This window comes from Sphaeramia orbicularis, chromosome 7, assembly GCF_902148855.1.
Source record: "Sphaeramia orbicularis chromosome 7, fSphaOr1.1, whole genome shotgun sequence".
Taxonomy (NCBI): Eukaryota; Metazoa; Chordata; class Actinopteri; order Kurtiformes; family Apogonidae; genus Sphaeramia; species Sphaeramia orbicularis.
The window spans coordinates 36643459-36659749 of NC_043963.1; the positions used below are offsets into that span (position 1 = coordinate 36643459).

At 36.7% G+C, this 16291-nt stretch overlaps 1 protein-coding gene across 1 annotated transcript in view; it reads right to left on the minus strand.

Moving 5' to 3' along the window:
* The window catches only part of stat6 (signal transducer and activator of transcription 6, interleukin-4 induced), a 43136-nt gene that overhangs the window by 10110 nt on the left and 16735 nt on the right, over nt 1–16291 (minus strand). The window contains 12 exon segments of the mRNA XM_030139454.1: nt 1979–2024; nt 2027–2062; nt 2065–2153; nt 3000–3131; nt 5387–5535; nt 7630–7730; nt 7947–8069; nt 8072–8122; nt 8800–8866; nt 9037–9111; nt 9113–9182; nt 11667–11811. Of these exon segments, the coding sequence (XP_029995314.1) occupies nt 1979–2024; nt 2027–2062; nt 2065–2153; nt 3000–3131; nt 5387–5535; nt 7630–7730; nt 7947–8069; nt 8072–8122; nt 8800–8866; nt 9037–9111; nt 9113–9182; nt 11667–11800 (1073 nt within the window). The 5' untranslated portion in view covers nt 11801–11811.

The window sequence follows — 16291 nt, forward strand, 5'->3', positions numbered from 1 at the left end:
TAAATTTCCCGCATTGAAAGGAAGATGTGAAAACAACATTACATTATCGATGAATGGTTTTGGAAAAACATAACATAACTCAAGGCGCATAATTCAACCCTTATGCATGGCTTTTATTCACCGGTGAATAAATGTTGAAAAGCCAGCTGGTCTGCATGCACCTGTGTTGATTTGTATGAGTATAAATGACAGCACTGTCAGAAGAACTGCCTCACTGACTTTGTTTAACTTTTACTATTGTGCCTCTGAATAAACAAGTGCCCGCCCCCCCCCCCCCCCCCCCCCCCCCCCCCCCCCCCCCCACACACACACACACACACACAACACACACACACACACACACATAGACAAGACAGTAATAACACAAAGCAGATGTTGCATTTCCTTCCTATGACCATAAGAGCTACCTTCACAACACAAAAACTGAATGCCACACATCAGGGTGAGATTGCACTGAGCAGTATGAGCTTTCCCAAGCAGTGACTGTAGACTGTTTATAAAAAAATAACCGTCACGCTGCATTGATTGAAAATACCCCAGCTCAAGAGGTCTGTATTGAGGTACTTTGACTAGTCTGAATCACCTCACATTTAACCCAAAAAAAAAGACCCAAACATCCATCACAGACTAAAAACATCTACTGATCAAACTGTTTAACACCTGTTGATCCACTAATCCTATCAATACATGTAAATAATTGTCATCAGATTTGACCCATTTGGACGTTCAGAGGCTCCCAAGTAAATGTGGAAACACTGTCATCTTCTACAACATTGATTCACCAGTAAAAGCCATGGAGTTGGATCAATGACAGTGGATGGAAATTCTTGGTTTATGTTCAGTGTTTCTGCAGTTTGTCAGTTTTTCTGCAGTTTTCTCTATTTTTGATATAATAACCCCCAACTTTAATCTGAGCTCTTATGAACATCTACATGATCAGTAAATTAAATACAGGAAAATACCTGATTTATCCTGATAAAATGCAAAATACAGAACATAATATTCTAATAAATGGTGATAATCCCTTAAGAAAGGTTAAATATGGAGAAAACTTCATTTGGGAACTGACACAAAAGTAATGTTGGGCCTTTATGGTTAATTTAAGGGTAAGTTAAAGCTACCATCCCATATGTTAATGGTCAAAATGATGCTGTGTTCACTGGTTATTAACCATGATAGATGAACCATTCACCAAAAAATGCCAAATAATTCTACAAATCTTGTCAAAACAAACCCTCCTCAAACTAAAATCAACCTCAACATTCAAAACTGAAACAACGAAACAAAACTCTTTTACATAGCGGAGTCTGTGAGTAACTTTATATCTGATAATTAAATCTAAAATGAAAATACAGGTTAAAATACCAGCACTACAGCAGAATGGTGTGAGTCTGTTCAATTATAGAGATTTGAAGTTGCAGGAGCTGAAATCATATTAAAGTTGCAGGAGCTGAAATCATGTTCATTTTGCATTTTACACATGTCATCAAAAGGCTAAATATAAACACAGACGACGCTGCTGTGGAAAAGAAATTCCACTTTTGCAAGCTTCTGTATCGAGTCTCAGAGTAGAACAGCAGAGTCATGTCTGAGGAAGTCTGACTAGTATGGTATAAACAGCGGTCAGGCATGTACTGAACACACTACCTGTCCATAAACACTTGTGGTATATGACAAAGTTCACACCTTCTATCACCCACAGAACTGGGTAGAATTCTTGTTTCCTCTCAAACTACTTGAATTACAACATGCAGAAAACTATTTAAGGAACTGCACCCATATAAAGACATGAACCTCCTATATAAAAACTTCCACTTTAATGTGGGCTGTTGGAAAGTGATAGAAAGTGCATAAGACAAATCCAAATCCAGTCTGAGAACATTTTTTGCATTGTGCTCTAAATCTGTCTCTCCCCTGGGACAGTGTAGCACTTCCTCCTGTTCTGTTTTCTGGCAGACATTCTTTGTTTATGACTCACCTAGGTACATTGCCCTGCTGTCCAAGGCTCCTGTCCTGGAGTTCAGTAATATTTGGGCCTTCAACACCACAGGCTTTCCCGGGCAACTTTCTCCCCCAGAAGATATCGCACAGTCGTGGAGAACTTTGACTGAGTCTTAATGACCTGAGGCGGCTGCTTGTCCACAACCAGAGAACTGAAGAAGATCACATTAATACCAATGAGCATTTTCATCATTTACAGTAAAAGGTTTCAGTGTAGTTTGCTTATAATATGTAATAAATAGTCATTTCACATCAATTTTTGTTAGCTACAAAGTTGTCATTGCTCAAATTAGATTTTCAGTAATTTCACACATACTTAGGTCCATAAATATATCAGTTTGCTTCTGTGCATCACCACTCAAAACATCTCTAAGGTATTCTCTTTAAAATGGTTGTAATTCCAAAATAACATCTTGATCATTTCCACTCCACTGTGGTGGTGTACAGTGGTAAAGCTGCAAACATTTGTCACTGCCCAAACACATATGGCCCTGACTGCTAGAGGATATAATATTAAATGGCTTTTGCTCATAGGACAAAGTAATCAGAGCCCAAATTCAGAGTTTGATGCACAGAGGCATACACAAATACAGCTAGACACAAAAAAAATTAACAATTTTCCATCATGTATGCTGATTTTTGCTGTACTTTACTCAATTTCACTACTATGGCAGAGTAAAATGTTCACAAAATTGCAACGTACAATGTGATTAAGAGTGGTTAGGTTATGTTAATGAGGCTCAACGCTAAAGTGACTACTACTGTACAAATCTGACAACTAAATCAACATGAAATACTATTTATAGTAATACTGCACTGTGTTATCTTGACTCTGAAATAACTTAAAACAGTGCAATGTGAAAGTGAAAGTGAAAATCTAAAGGTCTAACGACAACAAACTCTACAACTCTGGATGGACGTTTACAGGGGTAAATGGTATTGTACCTGTTCCACCACTGTAACAAACTTACATATTCATACAGAATTACTTGTTCTACCTTTGAATAACAACTTGAAGAAGTTGTCCCAGCCTTTCCATAAGCTCAGGAAGCTGTGACACAAACTGATGCTCCCCTAACAGCATGACTTCCTGCCTCAGCTTCCCGTTCACCACAAGTAATTGCTCACACCTGAAAGAGACAGCATACACAGAAAGAAATGAAAATAAACCATGTAGGACACAGCAGTGAAACAGAACAGCTTAATAATGAATATAAGAGACTGTGAATAAGCTCAAATGGTGAAATAAAAAAATAAAACACCTATAAAACTGCTCAACTAACTATCTGAATTCCTCCCAAAGAAGGAAACACTTCAGTCATTTCCTTCCAACAAAACCATCCATAAAAAGAATAGCTGTGATATGCACAATGGACACATATACAGTAAATGAAACCAACCACAAACTTAAATTGTATGACAGAGTAGTATGACAGTTCAGTCAGGTTTTATAGTGATTTAGTGTTGGAAAAACCTTTCAGTTTTCTAACATCTAGTGTATGAGAATGTCAAAATGAACCAAATGTCACATCTGTCTGTTAACCTTAAGCCAATGCAGGTTTGAATTTGGACTTGTTTCACTATAGTTTAAACGAAAATAATTAAAATACTGGTGGAAGAATTACACAGCCATTACTTTGATCCTGATGCATAATTACTACAGTTATTTACCTTCGGACACAAATACAAGCCTTAACGCTCCATGTCCTGCTTTGTGTGTCTGACAGATCTCCATGCAATTATTCTTTTTTTATTATAGATAGATAGATAGATAGATAGATAGATAGATAGATAGATAGATAGAGAGATAGAGAGATAGAGAGATAGAGAGATAGATAGAGATATAAATTACAGTTTATTATGTTATGTTCTTGCTAGTGCAGGGATTAAAGCAAAATTTTTCATCTGACTGAAAATTTTCTTCTGGTCAAAATCACTGGCCACTATTAAAAATGATGCAATATAATACTACTATAGCGTACAAGTTTATATAGTCAAATTTGGCAATACTGTAAAACACACTGAATGGGAGAGTGTACAGGTGAAGAAGATTAGTAACATGGAGAGAAAAATGTCATGAGTGGTATTGGTGTGGGGTCTGGGGTCCTACCCAGAAATTTTTAAAGCTTCAGGTCAATTTTGGTGCTCTCGGTTAATTTTAAAGGGTATGAAAACCTTTGAAGCAAGTGAAAATAATAACTAGAAGAAAACCTTACTGCAAAAAATGATGTGAAAAACTTTTTATTTAACAATTTAGGAACTCCTAAAACATAACTCCAACTCCAACAGCACATGAATTTTGGGGAAAATGTCTGTGTAAATGTAACCCTAACAACTAATCCTAACCTAACCCTAACCAAAATAATCTGTACGTGGTCAAACCTGCGTCCACAACCCCCTCCCACCAATATTATGTTCTCTTTTGATTGGAAGAAATTACGTCAACTGAAACAGAAATTATATTCCGTTACATATACTCTCTGAGGGTATTTAAAATACAGTGGCTTTGCAAATACCAAGGGTGTTACTCATTCATTCAATGTTATCTTCGTGCTGTACCACACAGATAGAAATAAGATGCTAAACAGGTCCAAATAAAGCACTTATGCAGTCGGGCGCGTAACCGCGTAAGGCCGCGGTGCGCACAGCCACACGCACAGGAAGGGCATATATACACAAACACACACACACACACTAGTCATATACCGGCAAGAGGAGATAAGCTATGAACCCAAACATGAAGGTACATGTAGATCAGTTCTGTCTTCTTACCTTTTCGCTGTGGTTCTTTCATAATGAAAGCTACTTGTTAGCACTAAACTAAAGTTAGCGTCTGGAGGCTGAACTTCGGTAAAGCTGAACTTGTCCATGTGTTTCTGAGGCACAGAATGAGCAGCGTTTCCTTCCAAAGAGAAATAGTCATCAATCTCTCCTCCCGACATAAAAATAAAGAAGTCATCTTATTATCATCACTGTTAAACCTATCAGCCCCCTGTGCGTGGCGTGCCTGTGTTAAACACCTGCAGACCCAGGACAGCAGACCCAGGACAGGATCACGGTGCCGACTGGACTCCGCGAAACACGTGGGGAAGTGACTTCAATATGACTTTTTTCCCCCCTCAATTTTTCCATTTGACGGAAATCCGTTGTGATGACGGAGAACTTTAATCCCTGTGCTAGTGACACTTTAAAGGGATATCTCTTAAAATGGATGGATGTGTGATGTATGTGAACTTTATGTGCTTTTGTAGTTGGACCTCATGTCTTCTTGCACAAATGAAGCAGTTCTTCAGATGTGAACACAATATTTACAGAACCTGTAAAATATGAAAGACTAGAGCCCATTTCTTACACGCACAAGTATTAAGAGTACTTTTAAACTCACCATGTCTGCAGGGGGTTTAGATTATCGTCAAAGGGGTGTCCTATGGTGGCCTTGTGCTGTTCACACCTCCAAGTCTTGAGCCTGGTGATCAGACGGCTCTGACATTGCTCCAGATAGTCAACACACTGCTGTAGCAGCTGGAAATGCTTCTACAATTACAAATAACAAAACATATTAGAATGACACAGACGTAAATCATTGTAATTGTGTGTGTGCATGTATGTATGTGTGTGTATACTCTAGTACAGGGGTGTCAAACTCATTTCACTTCAGGGCCACATACAGCATAATATGATCTCAAGTGGACCAGTAAAATAATAACAGTGAAAAACTAAAATTATATATAAAATGTGTACATCTACAAGTATCCTTTAAAAAATGTGAATATCAGGAATAACCACAAACAACCTAACATTTCTTGAAAAATAAGTGCAATTTCAATATTATGTTTATAATATTATGCCTCAGTTTATCATTTACACATAATAATAACTTTAATAATAATAACTTTATTTATACAGAGCCTTAAAAACTGAGTATAGAAGTGCTTGACAGACAACATGCAAGCAAAGACACTAAAGGATAGAAAACAGCACAATAAAAGAGATATGTACAGCAAATGCGAAAACAGGACACACCAAATAAATCTGAGTGTATAGAAGTAGAGAGGGCAGAAATAACGTAACATGATGCTGTCAAATCAATGCAAAAATGCAAAAATGAAGGAATGAAATAAAACAAGATCATGTATTGCAATATAAATGAATAATCAAAACAGGGCCGGATTGGTAAAACATGTATTACAACTTACAGATCTACACACTGGATCTACAACTACACAAAACATTTTGCAACAGGCAGAATATTGGTAAAATTACACTTATTTCTCTTAATACATTTCAGGTTGTTCATATTTGTTCAGGTTATTCACATTTTTTGTGGAAGAATAGTTTGTAAATGCCGAAACAAAGAAAAAATTTAGAGTGTCATTATTTATAGGTTATTATGGTAGTATTTTACTGGTCTGATCCACTTTAGACTGAATTGGTCAGTATGTGGAACCTGAACTAAAATCATTTTGACTTCCTTTACTATTAAAGCAGCGTCTGATGTTCCTCACCAATTTTTCATCAAATCTGTAAAACCCCAGTGATAACTTAAGTATCATGAATCCATTAGTCTTTCCGTGATTATGCACCTGAATCACTTCCCTGACAGTGAACAACTTCAAACTATACTCCATCAAAAGCTGTCCCCTTGTTTACATACCAAACCAAACCCAAACTGTCACTCGGGCCCTTTTGGAATTCCACGCAGCAGCAAAAAGTAATGAAGCCATTTCCATGTTTGTTGGTGCTGCGTCTGTAATGTGGCTTTGTGGAATTCCCATTCCCACAATGCACTTCGCAGCAAAATTTTCGAAAAGGCCTGAGTGACATATTGGTTTGGTATGTAAACAAATGGACTGCTTGTGATAGAGTACACTTTGAAGTTGTTCACCGTGAGGGAAGTGATTCAGGTGTGTAATCACGGAAAGATTCGAACGGATCCATGATACTTAGGCTATCACTGGGGTTTTAAAGATTTGATGATAAATTGGTGATGAATGTCATACGCTGCTTTAATATCTTCAGTGTAATTTTTGCATTTCACAATTTTATCCCACAGGCCAGATTGGACCCTTTAGTGGGCTGGTCTTGGCCAATGGGCCTATGTTTGACACCCCTGCTCTGGTATAAATATATAATGTGTTTGACTTGTCTGTTGAATTTGCACACTGGATTGTACTGTTTTATATGAGATATGTTGTTTTATATAGGGACAAAAGATGGAAATTAGCCCTGACAATAATTCTTAAGTACTGGCACATATTGTGCTCAATAATATGCACTGTCCCTTTGAAAAAAAAATGTACTTAAACTTAAAACTTAAACTTAAATACATGAGAGACAAAACAATTCACAGGCACCAGAAATGTGTCAACAACATATTACTGATACAGAGTCAAAGGTATGCAATGTTGATCAATTTATATGTTAGAAGAATGTAAATGTACCTACTGTAACCAACCAATTTAACAAAGAAAATGTCTTAAAATCAGGATGCGTCCATCAAATATAAGTACACCTATTCTGTTCAGTTCATTCACTGTTTTATTATTAAGGCAAGAACAGCTGTTTACTTAAAAAAAAAAAAAAAAAACATTCTCAGATACATGGTTTTATAAATCATCTGATGCTCACCGTGGCCATAGTGTTCACATTGTACTCCAGCTGCTGGATGCGGTTCTGGAGTTTCTGGGCCTCTGTATTTGTGGAATCCAGTCCATTCTGGTGGATCGTCCCTGGCAAACAACAAACATCACTGCATGTTCAGTCTAGTCTTCAAATCATAAAAATATAATTGTCTGCTTATCTAATACTAATCAAATACATTTTCATCTCTGAAACAGAAAAAGCCTAATGTTGTTTAAGATTATGACAATGATGATGATGATAAATGAAGAAAATCACAAATGAAATACCAACGTCTGAGAATCAGACCGTTGTGTGTGTCTGACCTTGTACAGGCTCAAAGTTTTGCTTTTCCCAGTTAAGTTCTTCTTGCAGCTGATGCATCTTTTGTCGAGTTTCCTGGACCTCATACACTTTCAAAACCAACTGATCCACATCTTGCATGCTGACAATGACTGTTCTCTATTCGGAGGGAACTGCTGAGGTGGGGGAGCCCAGGGGACTAAAAAACACAGGCAGTACATTATTTACATGTATATGTCATATCAGTTTTACAAAGAACTCAGCTTTTTTGGGCTGCTTTTCCCACTTTCAAAATTAATTTACACCAATTTAACACTATACTGTAAAATTCCACAGAATTAGCAGAAGTAGGAGCTGGTTAATGTCATGAAAAGATGAAGAAAAGAATACAACAAATATAAAAAAAATAAAAATAAATAAAAAATAAAAAGCACAAAATTCACATCATCAACCACAATGATAGATGACCTCAAACTAAGTACTTCAATAATTTTACACACAATGGTTATGGAATTATGACACTGTGCAATGTTTATAAGTCCAGGTTATTAAACTTTACACAATTTTACTCAATGTATTTAACCAATTCTCAAAACTATGTCCTTGAAGTACAGCTGCAGGAACAAAATGAGGATGATGACCAGTTAGCACAGCCCTAAAACATCTCATTTTGTAGGAGGTCGAGTTCATGACTCTTCTACATCAGTGGGATTTTTACATTTTAGCAAAGTTTCAAGCAGGTTGATTTTCATATACTCAGGTTCATAATTGTGTCAAAATGCAGATTTTGGTCACTTTGATTATACTCTACAAAAAGATCAGATGTTTTATTAGAAAACTAAGCAGAAGTACATTTATAAAACAACCTTACTTTACTGAGTAGTCTCTCTCCTTCCTGAGCATATCTGACCATCACTACAAACTGTAGAGGCGGAAGCTTGTTCTATAAAGAAGAAGTAGAATTAGTGTCAGATGTAAACAATACTATAGCATGTCATTAGTTTGTATAGTTGTTTATTAAATATTCAATTCTAATGCTAAGCTGTACGACCTAATGTTGTAGGAGACTGGTTCAAACATGTGAAGAAGCTGGTGTGCTTTTTAAATCCGTACCATTTCCCTGCTGATCTGCATCAGCTTCATCTTCTCCACCACACTGGTGGTCGCCTGAGCCAGTCCCTGCAGCAATCATGATGAGTTCGTTCAGCAGACCCTTGGCCCTGGCCTCCTGCTCCATGTTTCCTGATACAAAGTCCTCCCTGTAAATACACATACATAAATCTATGATATGTGGAGTTGCAGAGAAAAACTCACTGAATCAAACAGTCAGATGGTCCAGTCGCCTGATTGGTGAGTCCCAGTCTTGTCCCGCCTCCCTGTACGCTAAACAAGTACAGAGGATGGCTTCATCAATCTTAATAATGACTCCCATCCTTTACGAGGCAAATTTCAGCTCGTCTCCTCTGGACGGAGGTTTTTAGTCCCAAGGTGCAGGACACAGCGTTATAAAAATGGCTTTGTTCCTGCCGCTGTCACTGAGCTCAATAAGAAATGGTGACATTGCACTTTATTTATTTACTTATTTAGGTATTTATCCTATTTCTTTGCTCTATTATTATTATTGTGACTTCTAATTTTAAATTTTTTGTTCTTATCCTGGTTTTTTATCCCAGAGACTGTTTTTGTCTTCTTGAGGTTTATAGTGTGTTTTACTGCATTTTGTTTTTATTTATTTATTACATATTTATTATCTTATTTATTTATCTTATCCTTTTACTTATCCATGCTGCTATACTGATGAATGGTGGAACACTGAGCACTTTTTGTCTTATCTTGACGCTCGATCAAATACCTGCCTAACAGGTTTAATGTATGTTTTGTTGTAATGCCAAATGCAGTCACTGTGTCTGCAAAACAAATTTATCCCACAGGTATGAATAAAGTGACCTTGAACCTTGGATACACATACATTACTGGGCTGAAAGGTTCATAGCTTGACTTCAAAATCCAAATGCCAGATCAGTAAAGTTTAGCATGCAGTTATTAGTTATCTTCTTTGTTTCTGGCTGTGGTTGTGTTTAAGGCGTAGTCTGGATCACTGTATGTTCTAGAATAACCCTCTCATTGGATGACTATTTCAGACGCCATTTTCCACACTTCCACCGTCTGTGTGTTGCTCTTGTCAAAGTCCACCTCACTACATGAAACAACAACGTCTGAGCTGCAACTACATTCTGAAAACGCCAGTTTATAGTGTCTTTTACTTCTCCACAAGACAACATTCCACCAAAAAACCTTCTCCTCAGTGTAATTTTGCCTAGGCACTGTCATTACCCCCCTAACACAAGTGTGATAATACAACTGAAACTGGCAGTATATTTTCTATTGAACTGACTTCTAAGACCATTAAAATCCTGGAACTGCACCATAATGTTTTCAACATTAATTATTTATTCATCAATATCAGTTGCTGCTGGGATCTTTCTAGCTATCAACACCCCCCCAATCCCCCTTTTACTTCTACTAAGTGATCTGATGATCAGATCTGAGGTCAAATAGAAGCATTGTTGGCTGCTGAGTTGGACTTTTGGAGTTTCACTTTGTTTAATGAAACACTTTTTTCCCAGACAGCTCCACTGGTCCCACGAACAACACTATAAAGTGACTTTGTTTTGTTTTGCTTGATTAAATTTACCATTTTAGTCAATGCCAAATCACAAACTACTGGCTTCAACATAACAGTTCAGAAACAAACCGGTGATGTCCTGACTCTGCCATCCACTAATTATGTGTAGACTTTACTTAAATTGTTTGACTGTCTTACTTCCAGTCTTATTTCCCTGTAGTCTTTCTTAGATCCTTAACAGTTTCCTTGGTGAAGTCCTCAGTGACAGTATTTCAGCAGCCAAGTATGAACTTTCTTTGAGGAACTAGATTAAAGGGCTGGGGTTTTGCAAGTAAAACACCTCCTGAAGTTCAAGTTCATCACTTAGCAACTGTCATGGTTTCAACAACAAATACTGCAGTAACCTCTGCCAGAAACTGAAAGTTAATACATCATTCAATTGAAACAGAACAATGGAGCTAAGTGTTCATTTGGATTTCTCAAAAAACAACCATGTTTTTGTCTTTGTACTCTAATCTTTATGCCTATAGTCTCTGCTATTGTTAAACAACTTATACTGATGAGAAATGAAAGCAAGCATCTATATCTTCACCATTGTGGGTTAAAACACATTTTTGCACCTACTTCTCTATTTTTTTTAGCAAATCAAGTCATTAAGGTTTCTATTAGCCACCAAAACAACAACAAAAAACACACGTTATCCAACTGAACACACACAAAGTCCGACTGATCTTTGATTCATTCCTCATATTCAAGCATAGATAGATAGATAGATAGATAGATAGATAGATAGATAGATAGATAGATAGATAGATAGATAGATAGATAGATAGATAGATAGATAGATAGATAGATAGATAGATAGATAGGCAGTGTAGCAGCAGCATGACACACATACAATAACAATACAGTACCACAGCAAACACGAGTAAAAAGAAATACAACACAAGAACAAATACTATACACTATACATAATAAATTAGAAGTATAAAAAGATGTGGGTACAATCTGGATAATAACTGTAATGTGCTAAAATAGAACTGTGAGGTGTAAATATTCAAAATGAGAAGGTGCAAACTGACTTTGTACAGTAGAGGTGTGTGTGCATGTGCCTTACCATCTTTGTTGCTCAATCCAGTCGGCTAAAAAATGTCTGACTTCGATGGGAAAGGTGTCAGAGGGGTAGAGATTGTTGGTCGTCTCATGAGGCAGGAACTGTATCAGCTGTGTCATGAGGGACCACTGGGCCATGGTTGGAAAGGCTGCAGTCAGAGGATGAATCATTAGTGATATTTCCTGACTTATGACCCATGAAACAAACCAAAACTATATTTCATAAGCCTGTCTGTGGCAGTTAGCAAAACCACAATAATTACAGAAGACAGAAATCTTTAACACAGATTTAAAGCATCACAAATAATAATGAAAATAATGTGTAATATTTTACTGCTTCTGTCCTCTGTGTTGTCTGTTAAGGCTGTCAGTAAAAAAAAAACATCAACCAATGTGTAAAACCATATTACATATATCAGATATTAAAGAGAGTACACAGGAAAAAATTATTAGACCATCAACAGTCATCAAAAACAATGGTTATGCAATCAGGTACTAACCCCTGTGTGTATCATGTGACCAAAACAGACAGACGAAAACATGGAACGCCTAAAAGCACTGTTTTTGTCAGTACAATGCCATAAAAACTGATAGAACTGAAGTGATTTTAATTACTATCAAGAAAACACTGAAAATGGCTAGATATCAGCTCTCAAATTAAGCTCTTGTGAGCTATTTTGTTATCATTATATTTGTCCAAACAAATGTACCTTTAGTTGTACCAGCTGTAAATGAACAAGAAATTGAAAAAAACAAGGGCGGTCTAATCATTTTTTCCGTGTGTATGTAGTATTTCTACTTTCAAATATTTAACCTTAAAGACCCAAACTGCCACTGGTGACCAAAACTATCTACTGATCTAAACTGTTTAATACCTGTTGATCCACTAATCCTAGCAATACATGCAATAATTGGTGTAAAATACAGTTTGTCATCTTTTCATGGTCATCAGATATGACCCATTTGGACGTTCCGAGGCTCCGTAGTGAACCTGGAAACACCTTCACCTTCAACAACATTGATTCACCAGTAAAACCCATGGAACTGGATCAATGACAGTGGATGGAAACACTGGGTTATGTTCAGTTATGATAGATTTGACAGAAAAGTCACTTTTTCTTCAGTTTTCTCTGTTTTGATATAATAACCTTCAAATTTACTCTGAGCTTTTATGAACATCTATATAATCAGAGAATGAAATATAGGAAAATACATGATTTACACTGAAAAAAAAACCTAAACTAAGAAGGATAATATTACATCTAGTACGTTGACCTGTGGGGATCCACAGGTTCTAGATATCATAGTTTTTATTCTGGAAAGAGCTGACTTTTGGGAAAAGATGTTAGTCTATATTTCATAAGTAGTGACATAAAAATTGTTTGGCAAATCATGCTTTAAAATTTAAATGACAATTAATATATTAACACTGATATCTAGGGACTTAAGTTAGTAAATGTGCATGCGTCATTCCTGTTTTTAACTTCATTTCCCGTCATGCAGTGTGGTACTGTGCTTCCTGTCAACCACCACAGGCATAGTAACGTGATTGTAAGTCTATTGTATTTCAAAATTACTAGTATCTCCCAAAATATCTGTCCTATCAACTTGTCATTATCACTAGTCTCTTCCTTGACAGAAAGTACATAAGTATGCCAAACTGCAGCACTCAGCTCTTTACGGATTTTGTGCAACGCCCAAGACACACACATAAACACACACAAACAGACTCCACTTCCCTTTTAACATATGATAAAGCTGGGGTCTCAAACTCAGATCCTCGAGGGCCGGTATCCTGCATGTTTTGGATGTATCCCTCTTCCAACACACCTGATTCAAATGATAAGCCTATTATCAAGTTCTGCAGAAGCCTGATAACGACCATCAGGTGTGCTGGAGGAGGGAAACAACTAAAACATGCAGGATACCGGCCCTCGAGGATCTGAGTTTGAGACCCCTGTGATAAAGGATGATAAATCACATAGGAAAAGGTTAGATATAGAGAAAAATTTATTGGGATTAGTCACAAAAGTTATAAGATTTGTTAAATTTGCTGGTCGTAGCCCCACAGTTCAGACGTGACAAATCTGACAGTCATAACCCTGTTTGGACAATTAAAAACGGATGTTTAGCGCAGATACTGACAACACAAACTGCACAGAAAACATTAGTGACATATGGTTTTAGAGCGAAGCTAACAGAGCTATAATGTAAACTATCAGCTGATGCAGCACATGATGATTATAAGACACAGTGTTATTTTGAGCAACTGTCAAAATAACTGAGTTTTTGTTTGAAGAAGAAAAGCCGATACCATAATACAGATGTAAGTGTGATCTATGAGCTTTACACTTTATTCAGCAAGTGATACAGTCTGTGGATATATAACATTACTGTGTTAGTGGTTTTAGTAGTTCTAAATGTGTTCTGGTATGGTTCCTCCTGCTGTTGTGAGTTTGGAATATTAGTACTTCATATAACCCCTTTACAGTGTCCAAACATATCAAATAAATCTGGCTTTATTTGCAGAAAAAGCCTTTGAGGTGACAAGTGTAATATTTTCAAAAACAAAACTATTTAAAAACTGTATACTTTGGTTTAAGTATTTCAGCCAACATGAACATAAAATAAACCGATAAAGAATGTGCCATCCTGTCAAATCAAACAATTACAACCATAAACCAAGTGTACTGAGTCAGACATCTCATTCAAATACCAGTGACTCATTTCTGTTTATGAGAGCAAAGCCATATCGTCTCGCCAAAAATAGCATCAGAATAAAGCAACCCCCTTTCTCAAAACAAACAGGATGATCCGGCGACCTGGGAGAATATAAATACTTTTTATGACACAAAGGTCGTGAAAAACATGAACAGTAGACCAGTGCAGAGATACAGATCTTCAATCAAGTGTTGGACGATAAATAAACATATCCTATGAGTTTTAATAACTTCCCACATGTTGGCAAGAACCACGTCTTCGTATAAAAAGTCTAATAACATTCTCTAGTGAACACATAGACCTGCAGCCATTTTTTTGGGACCTAAATACATAATGCAGTCTATGTTCTAATACCACATTATGATGCATTAATCTATGCATTCAAAGCAGTAAAATGGTCCCTGTTAGAATTTTACTATTGTTATGATGTTTCTAGATTCATTTTACCGCTGTATTAATGAGTAAATGTTTATTATGGTACTCATTTCATCTACTTTATAAACTGTTGGTTGTTTAATCTACAACATTTTATCAGATCATCTAGGGCTGGGCAGTAAGGTAAAACGGTTACTATGATAGACAGTTTCATAACAGCCAATATGAAATTTTAAATATTCAAATGTTATTTATGTTTTTTTTACTCTTCCTTCTGGGCACAATATAACAAATACAAGCCTTATTGCAAACAAACCAGGTCTTATAAATGTTAATCATTGTAGGACAGAGAAGAAACTGCAAAAATGTACCTATGTAACAAAACAACGATGGTCATTTTGAAATTGATGGCAACAATTTCAGAAATGGAGTTGTACACTGTTACTTATAAAGTTGGAATAATTTTGTTTTCAGACACAGTCCTCTTTTTATTCCTATTTAATACTATTTTACCAACCTGCTGCAGTGTGGTAATGATGACAAATGTCAAATGTGTGCACTTTTTTCTTCACTAGGCTGATATTTGGTTTCATTGGAAAGCAGCATCTACAACTGATTCCCAACCGCACATTCCTCATTCGTTTTAGTGAATCACTTATGTCTCTGCGTATGAGAATATGTGTCGGTCAATTTGAGGAATGTTTTTAGTTTTTTTCCACACCCACATATTTGCCCATTTCTTGTTTGGTCTGTACTGTTACACCCATATACTGTAAGGTCTATTATACTGTTACGTATTGTTGCCCATAACGTTGGAATAATTTTGTTTTCAAACACATTCCTTTTTATTTATTCCTATTTATACACATCAGTAATCACCTTTGACCAGGTACAATGATTACATATTGAGTCCCAGTTACACTTTATCTATCAAGAATAAATCACATTATCACAAATATTTCATGAGAAGAAGTAAAAATATGTTATTCTGACTTTATGGGCGATAGTGTACATGCAGAAAACCAGGACATTTGAGAAATCTAGAGGTAAAACGACAGGACTGGCAGCTGAAGGTCGACCTGGGTAGACAGCTGATCCCGTGGAGGTGACCATGCTCAGACCAGACACAGTCCAGACTGGATCACCTGGGATAGGGTATATGATGAACATACAATGACCTGAAACACCTGATGACCCCGGTTACATCACTGATCGTGTGTCTAGGCTGCACTCTAAGGTCCAATTCTCCTCATATTTGAGAGGAAAAAATTATCTAATATTAACTCTAAAATATCTATACTCACTTTTGTTCGAGTGTGTGTTTTCTGTTTGTAATATTTACTTGAAAACCTAAGTCCATCCTAGGTGTGAATGTGAGAGTGAATGGTTGTTCGTCTGTACCGGTATGTCAGCTGATCACATGTCCAGGCCTGATGGGAGCCAGGATAGGCTGAAAACCCCACAATCCTCTCAAAGACTGATGGTGTGTTCCAGAGGACTGGGAGGTCAAATATATCCCACCTGGAGTCAACC